The sequence below is a fragment of the Diceros bicornis genome, chromosome 23 (assembly GCF_020826845.1).
Source record: "Diceros bicornis minor isolate mBicDic1 chromosome 23, mDicBic1.mat.cur, whole genome shotgun sequence".
NCBI classification, from domain to species: domain Eukaryota; kingdom Metazoa; phylum Chordata; class Mammalia; order Perissodactyla; family Rhinocerotidae; genus Diceros; species Diceros bicornis.
The window spans coordinates 13500547-13516169 of NC_080762.1; the positions used below are offsets into that span (position 1 = coordinate 13500547).

Consider the following 15623-nt stretch of genomic DNA (forward strand, 5'->3'; position numbering starts at 1 on the left):
ATTTTCGGAATGATTTAGTTTAAAGTAAATGATAGAGTAAGCACATACAAACAATACAAAGACGTGTTTTGCTTCCTCTGGACTTTTGCTTTGGCTAAGTGGATTAGTTTAAGCAGCCAGATTAGTGTTCCGAGTAAGGTAAAGAACTGCCTATGTGCTCTGTGTAATTGGATGGGGAATGTCGACAGTCTAGCTTTACTTTTAGGGGGCTGTATGGAGAAAGAGGGCAAGTTGACTCCCTCCCACTCTTCAACCTGAGTCTTTAGTGTATTTCCCTCCCTGGAGGTCCAACATTTGGCCAGCTCTTTTCTGCTTCTCTCGTGGCCCTCTACATCCCTTAGAAGCCCTCCCTAGACAGGAAGTTCACTTTCTTTAGAGTATGGGTCTGATTGTTTAGCCTGGGGATGAATGTAACTCCTAATAGCCAGTGTTCCACATAAAAGGAGAAGAGAGAATCCTGCTTGGCCTGCCGGTTTTGCTGTGGGTAATGCAGTTTATTAATTACTCAGATGATTGTACCCAGAAACCAGTGCTCTTTCCATTTGTACACTCAACTATGACATCTTTGCATTTGCTCTTACTACAAATCCTTCTAATGGTTTCCTCCTGAGCATGTTTTAAGCTTATGGTTTCTTCTGCTTTTATCACTCCAATGCTATTTTCTATCTTCTAACAGTTGCTCCCAACTTCCCTGATGTTGGTCATACCCTTCATCGGTTTTAATTACTTTCTGTAATTTTAAGGGATTTGAATGAGAGGAAGGGCAGAAAAAAATGAAACCAAAATTGATCAAATGTGGTATTAGTCAATAAGATAAAAGAAACAAAACTACAAACCTCTGATTAATTTAAGCTGAACTGGAATCTATAGAGAGGATATTAGGAAGCTTGCTGAATTGCTCTGAATACTGCAGAACCAGTTTTAGAAATTTCCAATGCATCCGTGCTATGGAATCAAAAGACGCTGGGAAAATGAAAATCTGATATTTTGAGCTTCAATAGTGGGAGGGAGGCAGTCAAGGCTTTTTCAAACTCTTAGTCTATCAATCACCTTCTGGCTTCACTTTAATCTCTGCAAACATGGCCCAACTTCCCGGCAATGCACTCATTACCACCTTAAAAAATCCTTGTATATTTAACCTTGCATTGTGTCAACTTGCCAATCTTCAACAGTGAATCGGTCTACCATCTGTTTTTCAGATTTTGCTCCCAGGTTGCCGGACTTTGCTGGATAAACTCTCAAAATTATGCTGACTGAAAATTCATGCTAACTTAATTCTGAGTCATGAATTTGTCCATGGTTTTTCCTTGACCTTCCTTTCTTCTTTATCTTCATCCTTTGTCCTGGATCAGCTGCAGCATAAATGAGGGAGCAGGAAAGTTGGAATGAGAAGGCTGATTTTACCTGAGTTCTGTTACTTACTAGTTGTGTGTTTTAGGGAATAACTTTTCATTTTTCTCTGTTCCAGTTTTGTCTGTGCTATGGGGACAATACTTGAATTATAGGATGCTTGAGGTACGTGAAATTAGCTTCCAATCTACATTATGCCCACATGTGGAAGCTACATTGTGCTTTATTGCAAAACAATCCAAAACCTTTATTAAAAATATTTACTTGCTGATTTTTTTCTCTGGATGTTCATTTCCAAATTTCCAGCTCTTTCTGAACAAACGGTCTGAAATCTCCACTGATACCTCAAACTGAAAATGTCTATAAGAAGCAACTTCATTTTCTACCAAAATGTCTCTTCTTTCTGACTTAGGGCAATTCTGGTTAATTAAGAGAGACCCTTTAGTATTACACCATCTTATTGTTTTATTCCCATCTGACTTGTATCATCACATTTTTAAACATCTTTCTTTCTACCTCACTTTGACCAAGGGCATAATAATCTGTCTTATCAATTTGGTGCTACTAACCAGAAGCTAGAAACCTTGTTTCATGTACTAATTCACCATCCAAGACATGAGAAAATCCTTGAGATAAGAAGAAAAATCTATGTAATCCAGGCTACATAATCACGTTATTTATTTACTTTTAATTCCAATAAATTCTACAATTCAATTCACAAATGCATTATATTATGTTTGCATGGCAAATAGTATATTTCTATCTCGAAGCAGATTATATATCATCTTACTTGTGTCTTCTTCACGTAATTATTGGAATATCCTTCCTGTATTGCTTCATTCTAAAAATTGCATCTAAAATTCTGAGATCACTATTCCTGAAGGCACCTCTGCTCTCGGGTACTGAAATCAATGTGTACTTGCAAAAGACCCCTCTGCCCCTTGGGTTCCTTGCTTCAGTGTTCCAAATTGTATTAAATATCTGATCCTTCCTTCCTAAAATCCTCTCATTAAAATCAGAAAGAATGATTCTCATAAACCAGCTACAGAAGCAGGATTTGCTTTTCTTGTGTTCACAATTGAGAGGTAAAAAAATCCGCTGCGATGTAACGTCTAGAGTTTTCTCTTGTGAGAGTGCAGATGGAAGATACAGCTGCTCTCCTTCAATCAGTTTCCTCCCATTGGTCTTCTGTTATCCTTTTGCCCAGAGAAATTTCTTGTTTTCTAACAGTGTATTTGCCCATACAATCCAAATTATTTTTATACAGTTAATTCTTGAGTTGTAATTTTAATACTTAGATGACATCCAAACTTGTCTTACCTTCACTTGAAATAGTTAAGTAACTATATTCTTTAACCTCAAAGCAGTGGGTCTGGAATTTTCTGGCTGTGTGGTGGAGTGATTTCGCAGTAATGAGAGTTTGAAGTATAATTAGTAATTCATATAAGTAGTAGGTTTATTTGTGAGAGATTCAGATCCATAAATTCTAAATACGGGGGACAAATAACTAGTGCACCTTAATGGATTGGAAAGACTGCTTTGAAAAGCCAAGTAATTACAAGTATTTTTATGAAACAGAACTGACACCATTTTCTCTTTCAGAGTCTGCTTGAGAGGAGTGGCTCAGTAATATACTCCTAGTTATGTATCAGTGTATAAGGTAAGTTTAAGTGGAAAATTAATGTAGTTAATTTGTATAATTTGAATACATATATATATCTTTGTCTTAAAATTGCCAAATATATTTAGTATATACATACATATTATATAGACACAACTGGGGATTTTATGAGATTTCAAGAGAAAGATTATCTATCTATCTATCTGTCTATCTATATTAACTAGACAAATATTTCCATTTTCTGCTTAGCTTTGCCTGGGTAGACATACTAGATATAGTGTTTATTGATAAGGAGGCAATAAAAATATTTTGGGAAAAAAATGTAGTACCATATGAACATTCTCTTTTTTAATCTCTGAAAATCAGTTTAATTTATACATGTTTTTCTGTGGGGCGTTTCATCCCTCTGACATACGCCTTTAGCCAAAAATAGAGGTAACAAGTCAGGTCAGGGACACAGAGTCATTGAGATCCATCTGGTTTGTGTTACAGACTTTTGGGTAACTTTTAAAAGAGCATATAAATTTTTTTCCTTTTATTGTAAGCTACACAGCATCCATTTTTAAAGTAATTGTTGAGTTAAAAACAGTATGTGTAATGGCAAAAGAGGTGGTAACAGCCGGAAGGAGCCTGGGCTTCAATGGTGTAAGACACCAGTAGTGAACTGCTGCCAGTCTCAGCTCCTGGAATCTGGGGTTGGGCCGGTCTGGCTACAAACACATACTGTTTCTAGGTGTTAGGAATATAGAAATAAAATAGACCGAGCCCTCTTTCCAACCTACTTGACTAATTGAAGGGGACAGATAGTGAACTTGAAAATAAATAAGATGATTTCAGGTACTGAAATGTAGAGAATGACAGCTGTAGCTAGGACGGTCAGGAAAGGCCTCTCCGACAAGGTATATTTCAGCTGAGATCTGAATAACGAGAAAGGGGAGCTGTGTGAAGATGTGGGGGAGAGCGTTCCAAATACAAAGAACAGCAAGTACAGAATCCTTGACCCAGGAACAGCATGATGTGCTCCAAAGACGAGGGAAAAGCCAGCGGCTGGACAGAAGTGGGTAAGGGAGACGGTGGAAGGACATGAAGCCAGAAAATTGGCAACAGGAAGGTCACAGAGGATCTTGTAGGCTATGACACAAAGTTCCGGTTTTTATTTAGGGGTAACCTGCAGCCACTGGAGTTTTAAAAATGGGAATGAAGTAATACAATTCATACTTCAGAAAGATCATGCAAGCTGCTGTTCAGTGGATACACTTTGGGGACAAGAACAGTCAGGAAGATCAGGTAAGTGGTGCTACTGAAGTCCAAGGAGAAACGAGGAAGGTTTGGACCAGAGACACATTAACAAAGAGAGTGAGAAGCTGCATATTTGGAATATATTTGTAGAAAGAGCTGACAGGACATACTGATGGGTAGAAAATAGAGTGTAGGGGAAAAGAATCACAACTATTCACCTTGCTCTTTCCTTGCTTTGTTTTTTTCCAGAAATATTGTTTTGTTATAAATATAGAGAAGCAGCTTTTCCTTCTCTCCTCCCCACCTTTTCAATTTCTCTCTAACTGCTTCCCTGGCCTTTTTTCTTCACTGTTTTTGGACATCACAGTATGGAATTCAAAACTAAACAAACAAACAAATAAAAAATATACTTTTCATGCTATCACGGCAAAGGAAACCATTTGTGTTCATCAACATGTTTTCTCTTGGAAAGCCCATTTGCCTCTCCTCTTTCACGATGAGTGAATAATGAAGCTTGAGGACAGAACAGTCGCACACTTAGCATCTCCTATCTACATCAACATTTCTAATATCAAGAATGGAAATAGGATATTACATTCCTTTTTCAAGCGAAAGCTAATTGTGAGCTTGAGGCTAAGAAAACTACAAGAGGAATAATAATGGCAATTATATTTTGAGTGCTTGCTTTGTGCCTGACGTGGCTCTTTATGCTTTATGTATGTTAACTAATTTAACCCCAAACCATCCTGTGATGTACTTTAAATTTGAGAAATTGAGGCGCTGAGGTGGAGAAACTTGCTCAAGGTCACAGAGTTAACACATGCTAGAGCTGGTATTCAGTTCCAGGCAGCCAACTCCAGAAGCTGTGCATTTTACCAGTATGTACTGATATTCCTTCTCATCTTGGTGCAGTTTCAGAAATAGCAGAAGAATGTCTGCTATTTCTAGCACTCTCTAATGATAAGGATAAAAGCAACACAGCCTCTTAATCTCTGAGGCAAGAGAAAATAACCCAAGTGCTCATTGACCTCTGATGATGGATAATATAGGTAACCATACATGCTGGGCTATCTAATGTCTCTAAAAAGGAATTTATTCTAATTCTCTAGCATGAAAACTCCTCAACAAATATTCTGAAAAGATCAATCTGAATTCTGAGTGTGGGAGAAGGTGACACTGGTGTACTTTTTGTATGTTATCACCTTGAAATTTCACAACAAACCTCGTGATATAAGTATTGCTATCTTGGTGTTATACATGCAATTCAAAAAAACTATGAACTTGCCCAGGGTCATACAGACAATGAATTCCAGAGTTAAAATGACCATCTTTGTATGCATTCAAATCCCAATGCGCTTGCCAAAACAATGTCCTATAATATTAGTGAATTATAAGAGCCAAAGTCACTTTCACCCAGTTTTGAATATCATACTTAAACGACACGGTATTTAGCCGATGTAAAATAATACTTCAGTAATGCTTTGAAGCCAATAGACCTTTGATATAAAACATCTATGAGAATAGGGTTATTCCTTTGTTTTATTTTCCCGTTTATATTAACTCTTGTAAAAAGAACCTTGAATGGTTCTTTCAAAACAAAACCACAGTAGCATAAAATGATGTAAAAGTATGAAATCTTTGTTCTGAAGAGAGAAAAACCACAAAAAGAATATGTATTCTATCTTTCTTCATGAATCATTAATCAGGAATTCTATTTTTTATTTCAACCTTTTCATCCATTCTGATGCGTATATTTTCTTTCCACATGACTGAACTTTTCTATATTTCATCCAATCATTTTATTCTATGGAATTTTCTTTGATTGGGTGGCTTTTGTTTTGTGTATACGTGTGTGTGTGTGTGTTTTCATTGCAAAGATGGAAGCCTGCAGTAAAAGTAAACTCATAAAGCTAGTTTAATCCTTTTGAAAATGGAATCTTCTACAGATTTAGACAATAAATTTAACTCAAAAGAATGAGTGCTCTGTAGCTGAAAAGGTAGAAAAATTGTTCAGTGGTGAAATGTGAAGGTGAGCCAGAACTAGAGAGGAGTAAGTCTGCTTCAGGCAGGAGTATCCAAGGTGTGCTGCCTATCTGGTCTGACTATCTACACTACCAGATTCTAGATTTCAGTAGGCTATTTGGGTAAGTCCGTCTGATCCAGACACCTATCTAAATCAATAGTTTACAAAATTAAAAAATGGCGATTAGAAATAGCCAAAGTAGCACTACAGATTGAAAAACTATATATAGTTTATGTATAATTTGCTTTAATTATTAATTCTATATGTGACTCCTCTGTTCTGAGTTTGGAATACTTTAGCTTGTCCTCATATATAGGTATTCAAACTTTCTCTGCCGCCACCCTGATACGTGCCCAGCGATTCCTAGAACATCTCTAAGCAGTCTGGGATGTGCCTGGAAGATGATGTCTAGAGATAGATCAATGATTTGACATCTTGGACATCACACTATAGGTGAGTGAGGTTTTAAGACTCAGGTAGCAGTGATGGTTCCACCCATGTGACAGGTTGTGTCAGGTATTTTTGCCATAAGCTTTTTTGCCATACACTTCTTTGCAGCAAACATTTTTGTGGCAAACATTTTTGCTGCATAACTAATTTGCCATAAGGCAATTTTGCCATAAAAGATAAAATAACTGGTTGACTGTTTGACAGTTTAGTTTCCTTTCTCCATTGATGCAGAGCTCCCGTTTGTATATTACACAAATCTTAGCCCTCATTATGGTCTTTGCAGTGGCACAGAGTTGAACCCACATTTCCCACAGAACTTTGGAATGTCTATCAATGGACATGTGACAAAATGCCAAAAGCAAACAACGGTGTAGAAGGCTTGCACAACGCAGTACAAAGCCCAGTTACAAACATGCATCCTAGTATTTGGAAACTGATATCACCTAATGAAGAAAGAAATTTTGGCAAAAAAGAAAAAGTGAGATGCCAAAAGAGGAGACGAATCAACAAGCAAAGAAATGTATAATGCTATGAAGAAAAGCCTTCGAAGACAAGTACTTAGGTACATCGCACAAAATAAAATCAGTTGTTTGCACAGTATTGCCATGAACCTATATACATTTTAAAGATATCAAATATTTTGTATCTTGCAATCAAGTCCTTTGTTATTCATTTTTCGTGTTTCATTATGTCCTTTTGAACGTCCTTCTTTTTATTTTTGGTTATTTTATCTTTTACAGCAAAATTGCCTTATGTCAGTGAAAATGCAGCAAAAATGCTTGCAGCAGAGATGTCTCTGGCAAAGATGCTTATAGGGAAAAGTACCTGGAACTGTGGTGAGCAGTCTGGTAAGACCAGTTGTTCCTGGATTTTAGAGCTTAAGTGGTCTATCTGGGTGCACTCAGCTTCTGGGCACTTGAACTTGCACACCTCACAGATTTCTTCTCCTAATGTATGAGCTCGGGCACTTTTGGGGCCACAGATCAAATTTAGGATGACTTTCAGGGATTCGGCAAACTATCAAAATCGTACATTTTCTCCAGTCCTCTTTCCGCAAATCTCTTCTGGATTCCTGTTCACTTCTCCTGCATGTCTTCCCACAACAAATTTGTCCCAGCCTGCTCTGCAGAAATGGAGTTTTAATGCCTCCTCAAAGCTACCTTAAATCCTGTTACTCTCAATTCTGGTCCAAACTTCCAGCCCCTAACTAGCCTCTCCAAAGGCCTTTTTATGCCTTGGAGAAGAAAGGGAAAAACCTGTCAGGCTTTCTGCTTCATAGACATGAATTACAAATTTTAGTCTTAATTTCTAATTCGTGATCAGAAGCAGATAATAAAACATGGGCCAAGTTTTCCTAAAGACGTTTTTATTTTTTACAAATTTATCGAGGTAGAATTGTCATATAATAAACTGCACATATTTAAAGTGTACAATTTGATGAGTTTTGACAAATACATACACTCACGAATTCATTACTACAATCAATAAATGAACATTTTTGTCTCCCCCCAAACTTTCTTCTACTCCAGACAAACACTGATCTGATGTCTGTCACTATAAGCTGTTTACCCTTTCTGTCTCTTATGTAAGCTTAATCATGCAGTATATACTCTTTTTTTGTCTAGCTTCTTTCACTCAGCATAATGATTTTGAGATTCATCCACATCGTTGTGTCTCAATAGTGAGTTCTTTTTATTTCTGCATTGTATTAGGTGGAGGGGATCTACCACAATTTGTTTATCCACTTACCTACTGATGGACATTTGGATCATTTCCAGTTTGGACTATTTCAAATAAAGCTGCTATGGACATTGTTGCTTAAGTCTTTGTGGATCTATATTTATATAGTAGGTTTATTTTTAACTTTTCAAGAAACTTACAAATGATGTTGAACAGTGCCTGTGCCACTTTGCATTCTGATCAGCAGTGCATGAGGATTTCAGTTCTTCACATTCTAAACATTTGGTATGTCAATCCTTTGACTTTTGGCCATTCTAATTTTAGTGTAGTGGTATTTCTTTGTAGTTTTCATTTGAATTTCTGTGCCCGATAATCATGAAGATTTTTTTATGTGCTTATTGCATGTCTTCTGTTGTAAATTCTGTACAAATTGTGTTGTAAATTGTATAACTTTTGTTGTAAAGTCTTTTGCCAATTATTTAATTTGGATGGTTTTTTGTTATTATTGAGTTATAAGAGTTCTTTATATATTTACACATAAGTAATTTGTGTGATATATGTCTTATGAACATTTTCTCACAGTGTGCATTATTGTTGTATCTCGATGGTGTCTTTTGAACAGCAAAAGTTTTTTGGTGAGGAAGATTGGCTCTGAGCTAACATCTATGCCAGTCTTCCTCTATTTCGTATGTGGGACGCTGCCACAGCATGGCTGCATGAGTAGCGTAGGTCTGTGCCCAGGGTCCGAACCTGCAGGCCCTGGGCTGCTGAAGCGGAGCATGCTGAATTTAACCATAACACTGCTGGGCCTGCCCCAGCAAAAATTTTTAATTTTCATAAAATACAATATATTTTTTTCTTTCACACCTCAATCTTGTTTTTGTTTTATCCAAGAAAAATTTTCCTATCTCAAGGTCTCAATGATTTTTCTCATATGTTTTCTTCTCGATTTTTTTTTAGGTCTAAATATTGTGCAAAGTTGGATTGATGTTCTTTTATTTTTTTCTGTGAAGGTATCCATTCGATTGAGCACCATTTGTTGAAAAGACATTCCTTTCTCCCATTGAATAACCTTGATATTTTTTCCATAATCTAATTCTCTGCATATGTGTAGGTCTATTTCTGCACTCTCTATTCTGTTTGATTGGCCAATACATTGATCTTTTTGCCAAAAGAAAATTGTCTTGATTGTGGTAGTTTTATATTAAGTCTTGAAGCCAGGAATAGTAATTCCTCCAAATTTTTTCTTCTTTGGACATATTTTTTGTCCTAGTTTTTTATGTGCTTTAGGTTTGTGCTCCACGTGCTCCTTGTTAGAAATATGCTCTAGAGTAGCCATTATTCATAATTGTGGAGCTCAAAATATTTTGAACTATTTATCTGAGGAGAGTTTCCTCTCCTTTAAAATGTTCTACACTTGGAGAAGGAACAATTTTTTCTACCTCAGGTACTCTTAAGTTGAATTTTTGCAGTAAGAGGTCTTTATAGTCTTTGGATTTTTTTTTTTTTTCAATAGAGAACATGCTAAAGCTCTTCTTGTTGGGGATGGTGAGTACAATTGATGGACAGAGACTTGTGAAGAGTTGGAACACTTGGGACATCACCTTGTGGTCTGTGCTGTCAGAATTCCTTAAGAAACTAGAGAAAAACAAGATCAGCAAAAATGTACAAGTTGAGTTGCTGGAAGCCAAATCAGGAGCCAAATGTGCTGTCAAGGAAGACGGAGGTGGAACATGGGCCCTGAGAACTGAGAAACAAGATTAGTAAGGAGCCACAGAGAGAGGATAAGCAAAGAACAATCCAAGCAAATACCTGGAGTATTGATTATATAACTACTTTTTGTTTGTTTTTTGGGAGTAGTACATGGAAGCAACAATTCATTTAAAGTAACAAGATAGACACTATAGCTTATAGTTGTTGAGTGCTCACCCCAGAGGCCAGATACTGCTCTAAGCACATTGCATGAATTAACTGATTTAATCTTCAGAACAACCCAATGAGGTCTATCTATTATGAACTCCATTTTGGAAAACCAAAGTACAAAGAGACATTAAATAACTCCATCAATTCACGTAACTAGTAAGGGGGGAAAAGTTGTTGAGGAGTGTGGGGCCCAGATTTGAATCCAGACAGTCTTGTTCCAAAGCCCCTTGCTGTTATCTGTGTTGCTAGGTAACCTCTTCAGATTGGATGGAAACAGACCTCTTGCTGGGTTTTTCCTTAGATTTATTGGTGGTTCTTTTATTGACCAATTTTCCAATAATTTTGCGTCAGCGGTCCATGTATTCAAAAATATCATCTCATCTGAGGAATAGGTTAGTTTGTATAGAGAAATGAGTTGCATAAAATGTACAGTTCTCAACAGATTTAATACATAGATTTCAGGGTACACTTCAGGCTGTCTGTTACAGGCATCACAAGCTTTGTGAAACCCTCCATGCTTTATGAATCTCGCTCTTTCCTTTCTAACAGGTCTCATAAGTTTTACGAGCACATATTTGCCTTTGGCCCATTTGACAATATTGAAGCTTGAAAAGGCAGAATTCTATATTGGATTTTACCTGGGTAAAGTGTCTTTCATTATACAACAGCCATATACACTTTCATACTTTTTCTGCATCACTTGTAAGCTGGAGACATCTTCGAGTTTTACTATTTTTACAATTTAAAATATAATTTACACCGATTTTCTAAGCAAGCTTATTTAGAACTGAAGTGATCTTTCTAAATGGAAAAGTGCTTAAAAAGAAATGTCCTGGACCTCATTGAAATTTATCAGTACATAGAGATTCAAGAAAACCAGTGCAATAACAGCGCAGTATCTGAATTTTCACTAAGCATGTTATAGCCATATTTTTTTTTTGTTTTTTGGAATTGGCTTTGGTTCTTGAATTGGGAATGCAAACTGGTAATATCTTCTCTAGGGTTTAGTCTTTCTTTGAAATTATTTACACATTAACAAAGGAGAGGGTTAAAATAACCATACACTTTTTATTCCTTTTCAAAGTTTTAGATATTTTCAGAAGATCAACTTCCATTCTGAATCTGAAGAGAGTAGAGTATTGTATCATGGTTAGGAGCTTGGACTTTGCAGTCAGACAAATTTGGGATTGTGTCTGCTTTTACTTATTCTCTATATGGAAGATGACCAAATTCCATAATTTCCCCTGCTTGTAAGTAAAATGATAAAAAACTATTGATGATATTAGTCATGATGATGAAGTTTGCTTATCACTTGCCTTATATATACATTATTTATTTTCAACTTCACAACAGCGCAGTTACCTGGGGCTCACTGCGAGATAAGGAAATGAGGCTGAAAGAGGAAAAGAAAAGAAAGAAACTTGTCCAGAGTGAAACAGCTTATGGAGCAGAGCCAGGATGGGGACGGAGGCTGTCTGATTTCGTATCATTTGTTGTAGCATCTTCTTTGTTGACTTTGTATAGGGCTGAGCATATAGTAAGCACCAGAAGTGGATTTACCACGAAGCTAATAAAGCTAAGCTTCTGGACTCCTCCAACGCATGGATATGTTTCAAAGCTCTGTACTCAAACTTCTGTTTATATTTTTGAATTCTTTTTCTTATGAATGGCCCCACAAATCGTGTAAGTTTTAGGCCTCACTAAACCCGGATCTGCCTTAGCTAGGTGCTCAATAAATGTTAGCTCTTATTATTGTAAGCATTCACTTCCTATCGCTACTTATTATAATATTCATGGTGTTTGTTTCTGCTGAAGTTGCAATTGCCCAACTACTCCATTTCTTCTCTGCTTCTTGCTTGCCAGCTCCGTTCCTTCTGTTGATTCTTTGTTTACCCAGCGTTCTCTGTGGAGCTTGCCCAGCTATACACTAACTTAAACAGTGATATGTATATAAAAGGCTTTGGCAAATATGAAGTGCAAAACATATATGAATTTTTATCACCACTATCAGTAGGCACATGCTTTTGAGAAATCAGATGACATTCTGGAGAAATATGCCCTCTAGTTGTCTTTCCCATCTCACTCTTCACTGCCTCTGCAGTCTACCATTTGTGATACTGAGTAAAATACTCCTTGTTCTATGAATGTAGCTTGACCTTGAAATCTATATAATGGCAATGATAAAAACATTGAAAGTCATTATCATGACAATAATTATACGAGAAACATTATTGATGCAGTCATAGGCTGGATGTGTAACCTACATTATGTCATTTCATAACTATAAAACCTTGTGAGTTTGGAATTTCATTCCCAATTTACAGATAGGGAAACAAAGTCTTGGAGAGTTTAAATGACTTGTCCAAGGTCACATAGCATGTTCTAGAGTCATGACTAGAACTCAGATCTGTGACCCCAAAGCCCTTGATCTAACCTCCACACTTTTCCAGATCCCTCCACCCAATGTTGCTCAGACCACTAGCACCTTCATTCAGCTACATTAAGTATGGGTATAAATAGTAAATTGATTCGGGGGGGAAAAAAACCTCGAAAAACTAAACTCTTTAGGTCTGAAGTGTTCAGACAAATCGTGGAGTTAATTATATATTCTAAAATTATGCAAATGATCTTTTTAGTTGTGAATTAATCAATGTTAATCACTTGAAAAATAGCTTTTAAGTTCTTTTTTTTTTCTTAGAGATGTGTCAGAGTAGTTGAAATTCTCTTAGTAAGCTTCCTTTTTAAAAGTTCTATTTTTTTTTCCCTGGCAAATGAAGACTACTTGAGTTATTTTGGTGTTGAGCAACAGTCACAGTAGGTGATTAAATTAGAGGCAGGTGTAAAACACCTAAGAGTTACCAAGGCTCTGTTTTCTGATCACTGGGGTTATGGATCAGCAGTAAATTTCTGACGCTTGAATGCCTTTCTTTTGCGTAAGGGAAAATGATACTAATGTGACCTGCTATTTAGAGAGAGGAGTCAATGAAGGAATAGAACGAATATTGGATGAGAAAGATATGGTTCATCTGTTTATCTGAATTAGAAAGCAACACATTATCAGCTGTGGGTATTTCAAGTGCACATTAACAAAAATGCAAATAGAGTCAATGAAATGGCAATTCTCTTTTCTTATCAGCAAACAGTAAGTTTAATAACTCTCCATTCATTTTCAAAAGACCTTAATCTAGTGATGTTAAGTAAAGTTTCTGAAGGTGCTCTGGTGAAGGAAGCTTATTCTAGTTTGTTATTGACCTTCATAATTTTGTAAAAACAACAGAACTACACTAATACCATTATAACACAGGGAAATGCTCCAAATCCATCATGAAAGGGAGATTTGACTCCTAAACTTCTGGGCATCTCAAGTTATTATATTTATTTTTCAGATGTGGTTAGAGATATATTTTCAATCTGCATTTTGCACCACGGATATATATTTTTTCCTTGTAAATAGTACATCAAAGTACCTGAGAGATTATCACAAATTATTTTTAACATGAAAATTCCTAAAATTTATTGCTCTTGGCATCTGATGGTTTTTGGCATGTCTATGATTTCCCCTCTCCACTTCCAAATACTGCACTAACTTTTTCTTTTTGTAAAAAATGTTTTTATACATAAATCTTTGTTTCCTTTGATGGTTTTTACCTTCTATAATTCTTAAGGTCAGCAGCTTTATATAGTTTGAAAGGCAGATTAATTGTTAATGAGCTATGGTTTGATTTTTCCACTGCGTACTTCTAAAGTGGATGTGGCTAGGGTATGATTCTTCTTGGATCAGAGTGAATCATGCTGATGGACCTGCAAATTAAGTTTCCTATCCAGAACCTAAAAAACTTATAATATAGAATCCTTTTCCTAGAGTGGCTAAAGATGGAAAGATTTTAGCTGTCAAATCTTAACTGCTCTAGGAAGGACTCGGCAAATACATTTGTTTTTCAAGTAAAATCTTACATGAATCTTTAAAATAATTTATTGTATATTAATACTGCAGAACCTCTTATACTTTGCAGTCATATGTGTGTCTAAAAAACCCAGTGCATTCAGGTCACGGTTATATACATAGTTACATTTGATAAAGTAGAATTCAAGTTTTTCAAGGTAAAAACTAATGAAAATATTTAGATTTTGGAAATAAGTGGCTCAGTACGTATTTTCTAGTACTTGATAGTTTCAAATACTGACAAAACCTTGAAATGTTGGCATTCAATTGCATGATATTCTGTTGAAAACCTCTAGAGAGCAGCATGTATATTTCACTAAATACTTGATGTTATCAAAACAAATTGTAAAACAACACATCTAAAAACGTCTAGATGTGTTTTGTTTTGTTTTTTTTGTGAGGAGGACCAGCCCTGAGCTAACATCCAATGCCAATCCTCCTCTCTCTCTCTTTTTTTTTTTTTTGCTGAGGAAGACTGGCCCTGGGCTAACATCCATGCCCATCTTCCTCTACTTTATATGGGACGCCGCCACAGCATGGCTTAACAAGCGGTGCGTCGGTGCACACCCGGGGTCCGAACCGACGAACCCCGGGCCGCCGCAGCAGAACGTGCGCACTTAACTGCTTGCGCCACCGGGCTGGCCCCTAGATGTGTTTTTTTTTTTTAAAAAAAGGTGTGCACATTATACAAGTAGCATATAGATGCTCAATAAATCCTTACTGATTGATGCTTGATGACAAGAGGTTTATTCAGTAACCTAGGAAATTGAAATTCATTATTTTGAAGGCATATAGAAGAAACATTCCAATGAATAGGGAGATGGGTGTTATATTTTCCCAAAGCTAGTTAGAATAATTTATTTTGTAATCCTAAAGATTTACCAATCATTTCAACTGTGTTTTAGATGATTAAAAAAAAAATGTATCCTCAAATAAGAAGACGACATGGAATGTTTGAAATTTTACTTCATTTCTCATTTATTATAGTCATTTATTAAATGAAAGTCATTACTTTCATTTATTATACATAGATTTACTTCTTGTCTGGTTCACTATAGTGAAATAAATGGAATTATTATGGACTATTATTATGAAATAATATTATGAAAATAAGTGGAATACAAGAAACTGCAACATTATGGGTGGTAGAAGTAAGATGGGTTGTAACTGCTCTGAAATCACTTAGATATTTAACAATATTTTTCTTTAGGCAGTAAAATAGGGATAAACAGAAGGAACCTATCAAAGAATAACTTGCAGCAAAAGTATTTATGGAGACTTTTCTGGCCCTTGGAGGTTGAGGTTTGTCAGTTTCACAAGTGGCTCCATTATCAAACCTTCTGTCTATTTCTATGCCTACACAAGACACCTAGATCCATTCTCCACCCTCCAAG

General features: G+C 36.2%; 1 protein-coding gene across 1 annotated transcript in view; it reads left to right on the top strand.

The window, feature by feature from the left end:
* Positions 1-3983: 3983 nt before the first annotated feature.
* Positions 3984-15623, top strand: part of TRDN (triadin) — a 197113-nt gene continuing 185473 nt past the window's right edge. Inside the window, exons 1-5 of the mRNA XM_058566165.1 lie at positions 3984-4032; positions 4133-4258; positions 7424-7531; positions 9880-10126; positions 11640-11769. Of these exons, the coding sequence (XP_058422148.1) occupies positions 3984-4032; positions 4133-4258; positions 7424-7531; positions 9880-10126; positions 11640-11769 (660 nt within the window). The remainder of the gene's footprint in view (positions 4033-4132; positions 4259-7423; positions 7532-9879; positions 10127-11639; positions 11770-15623) is intronic.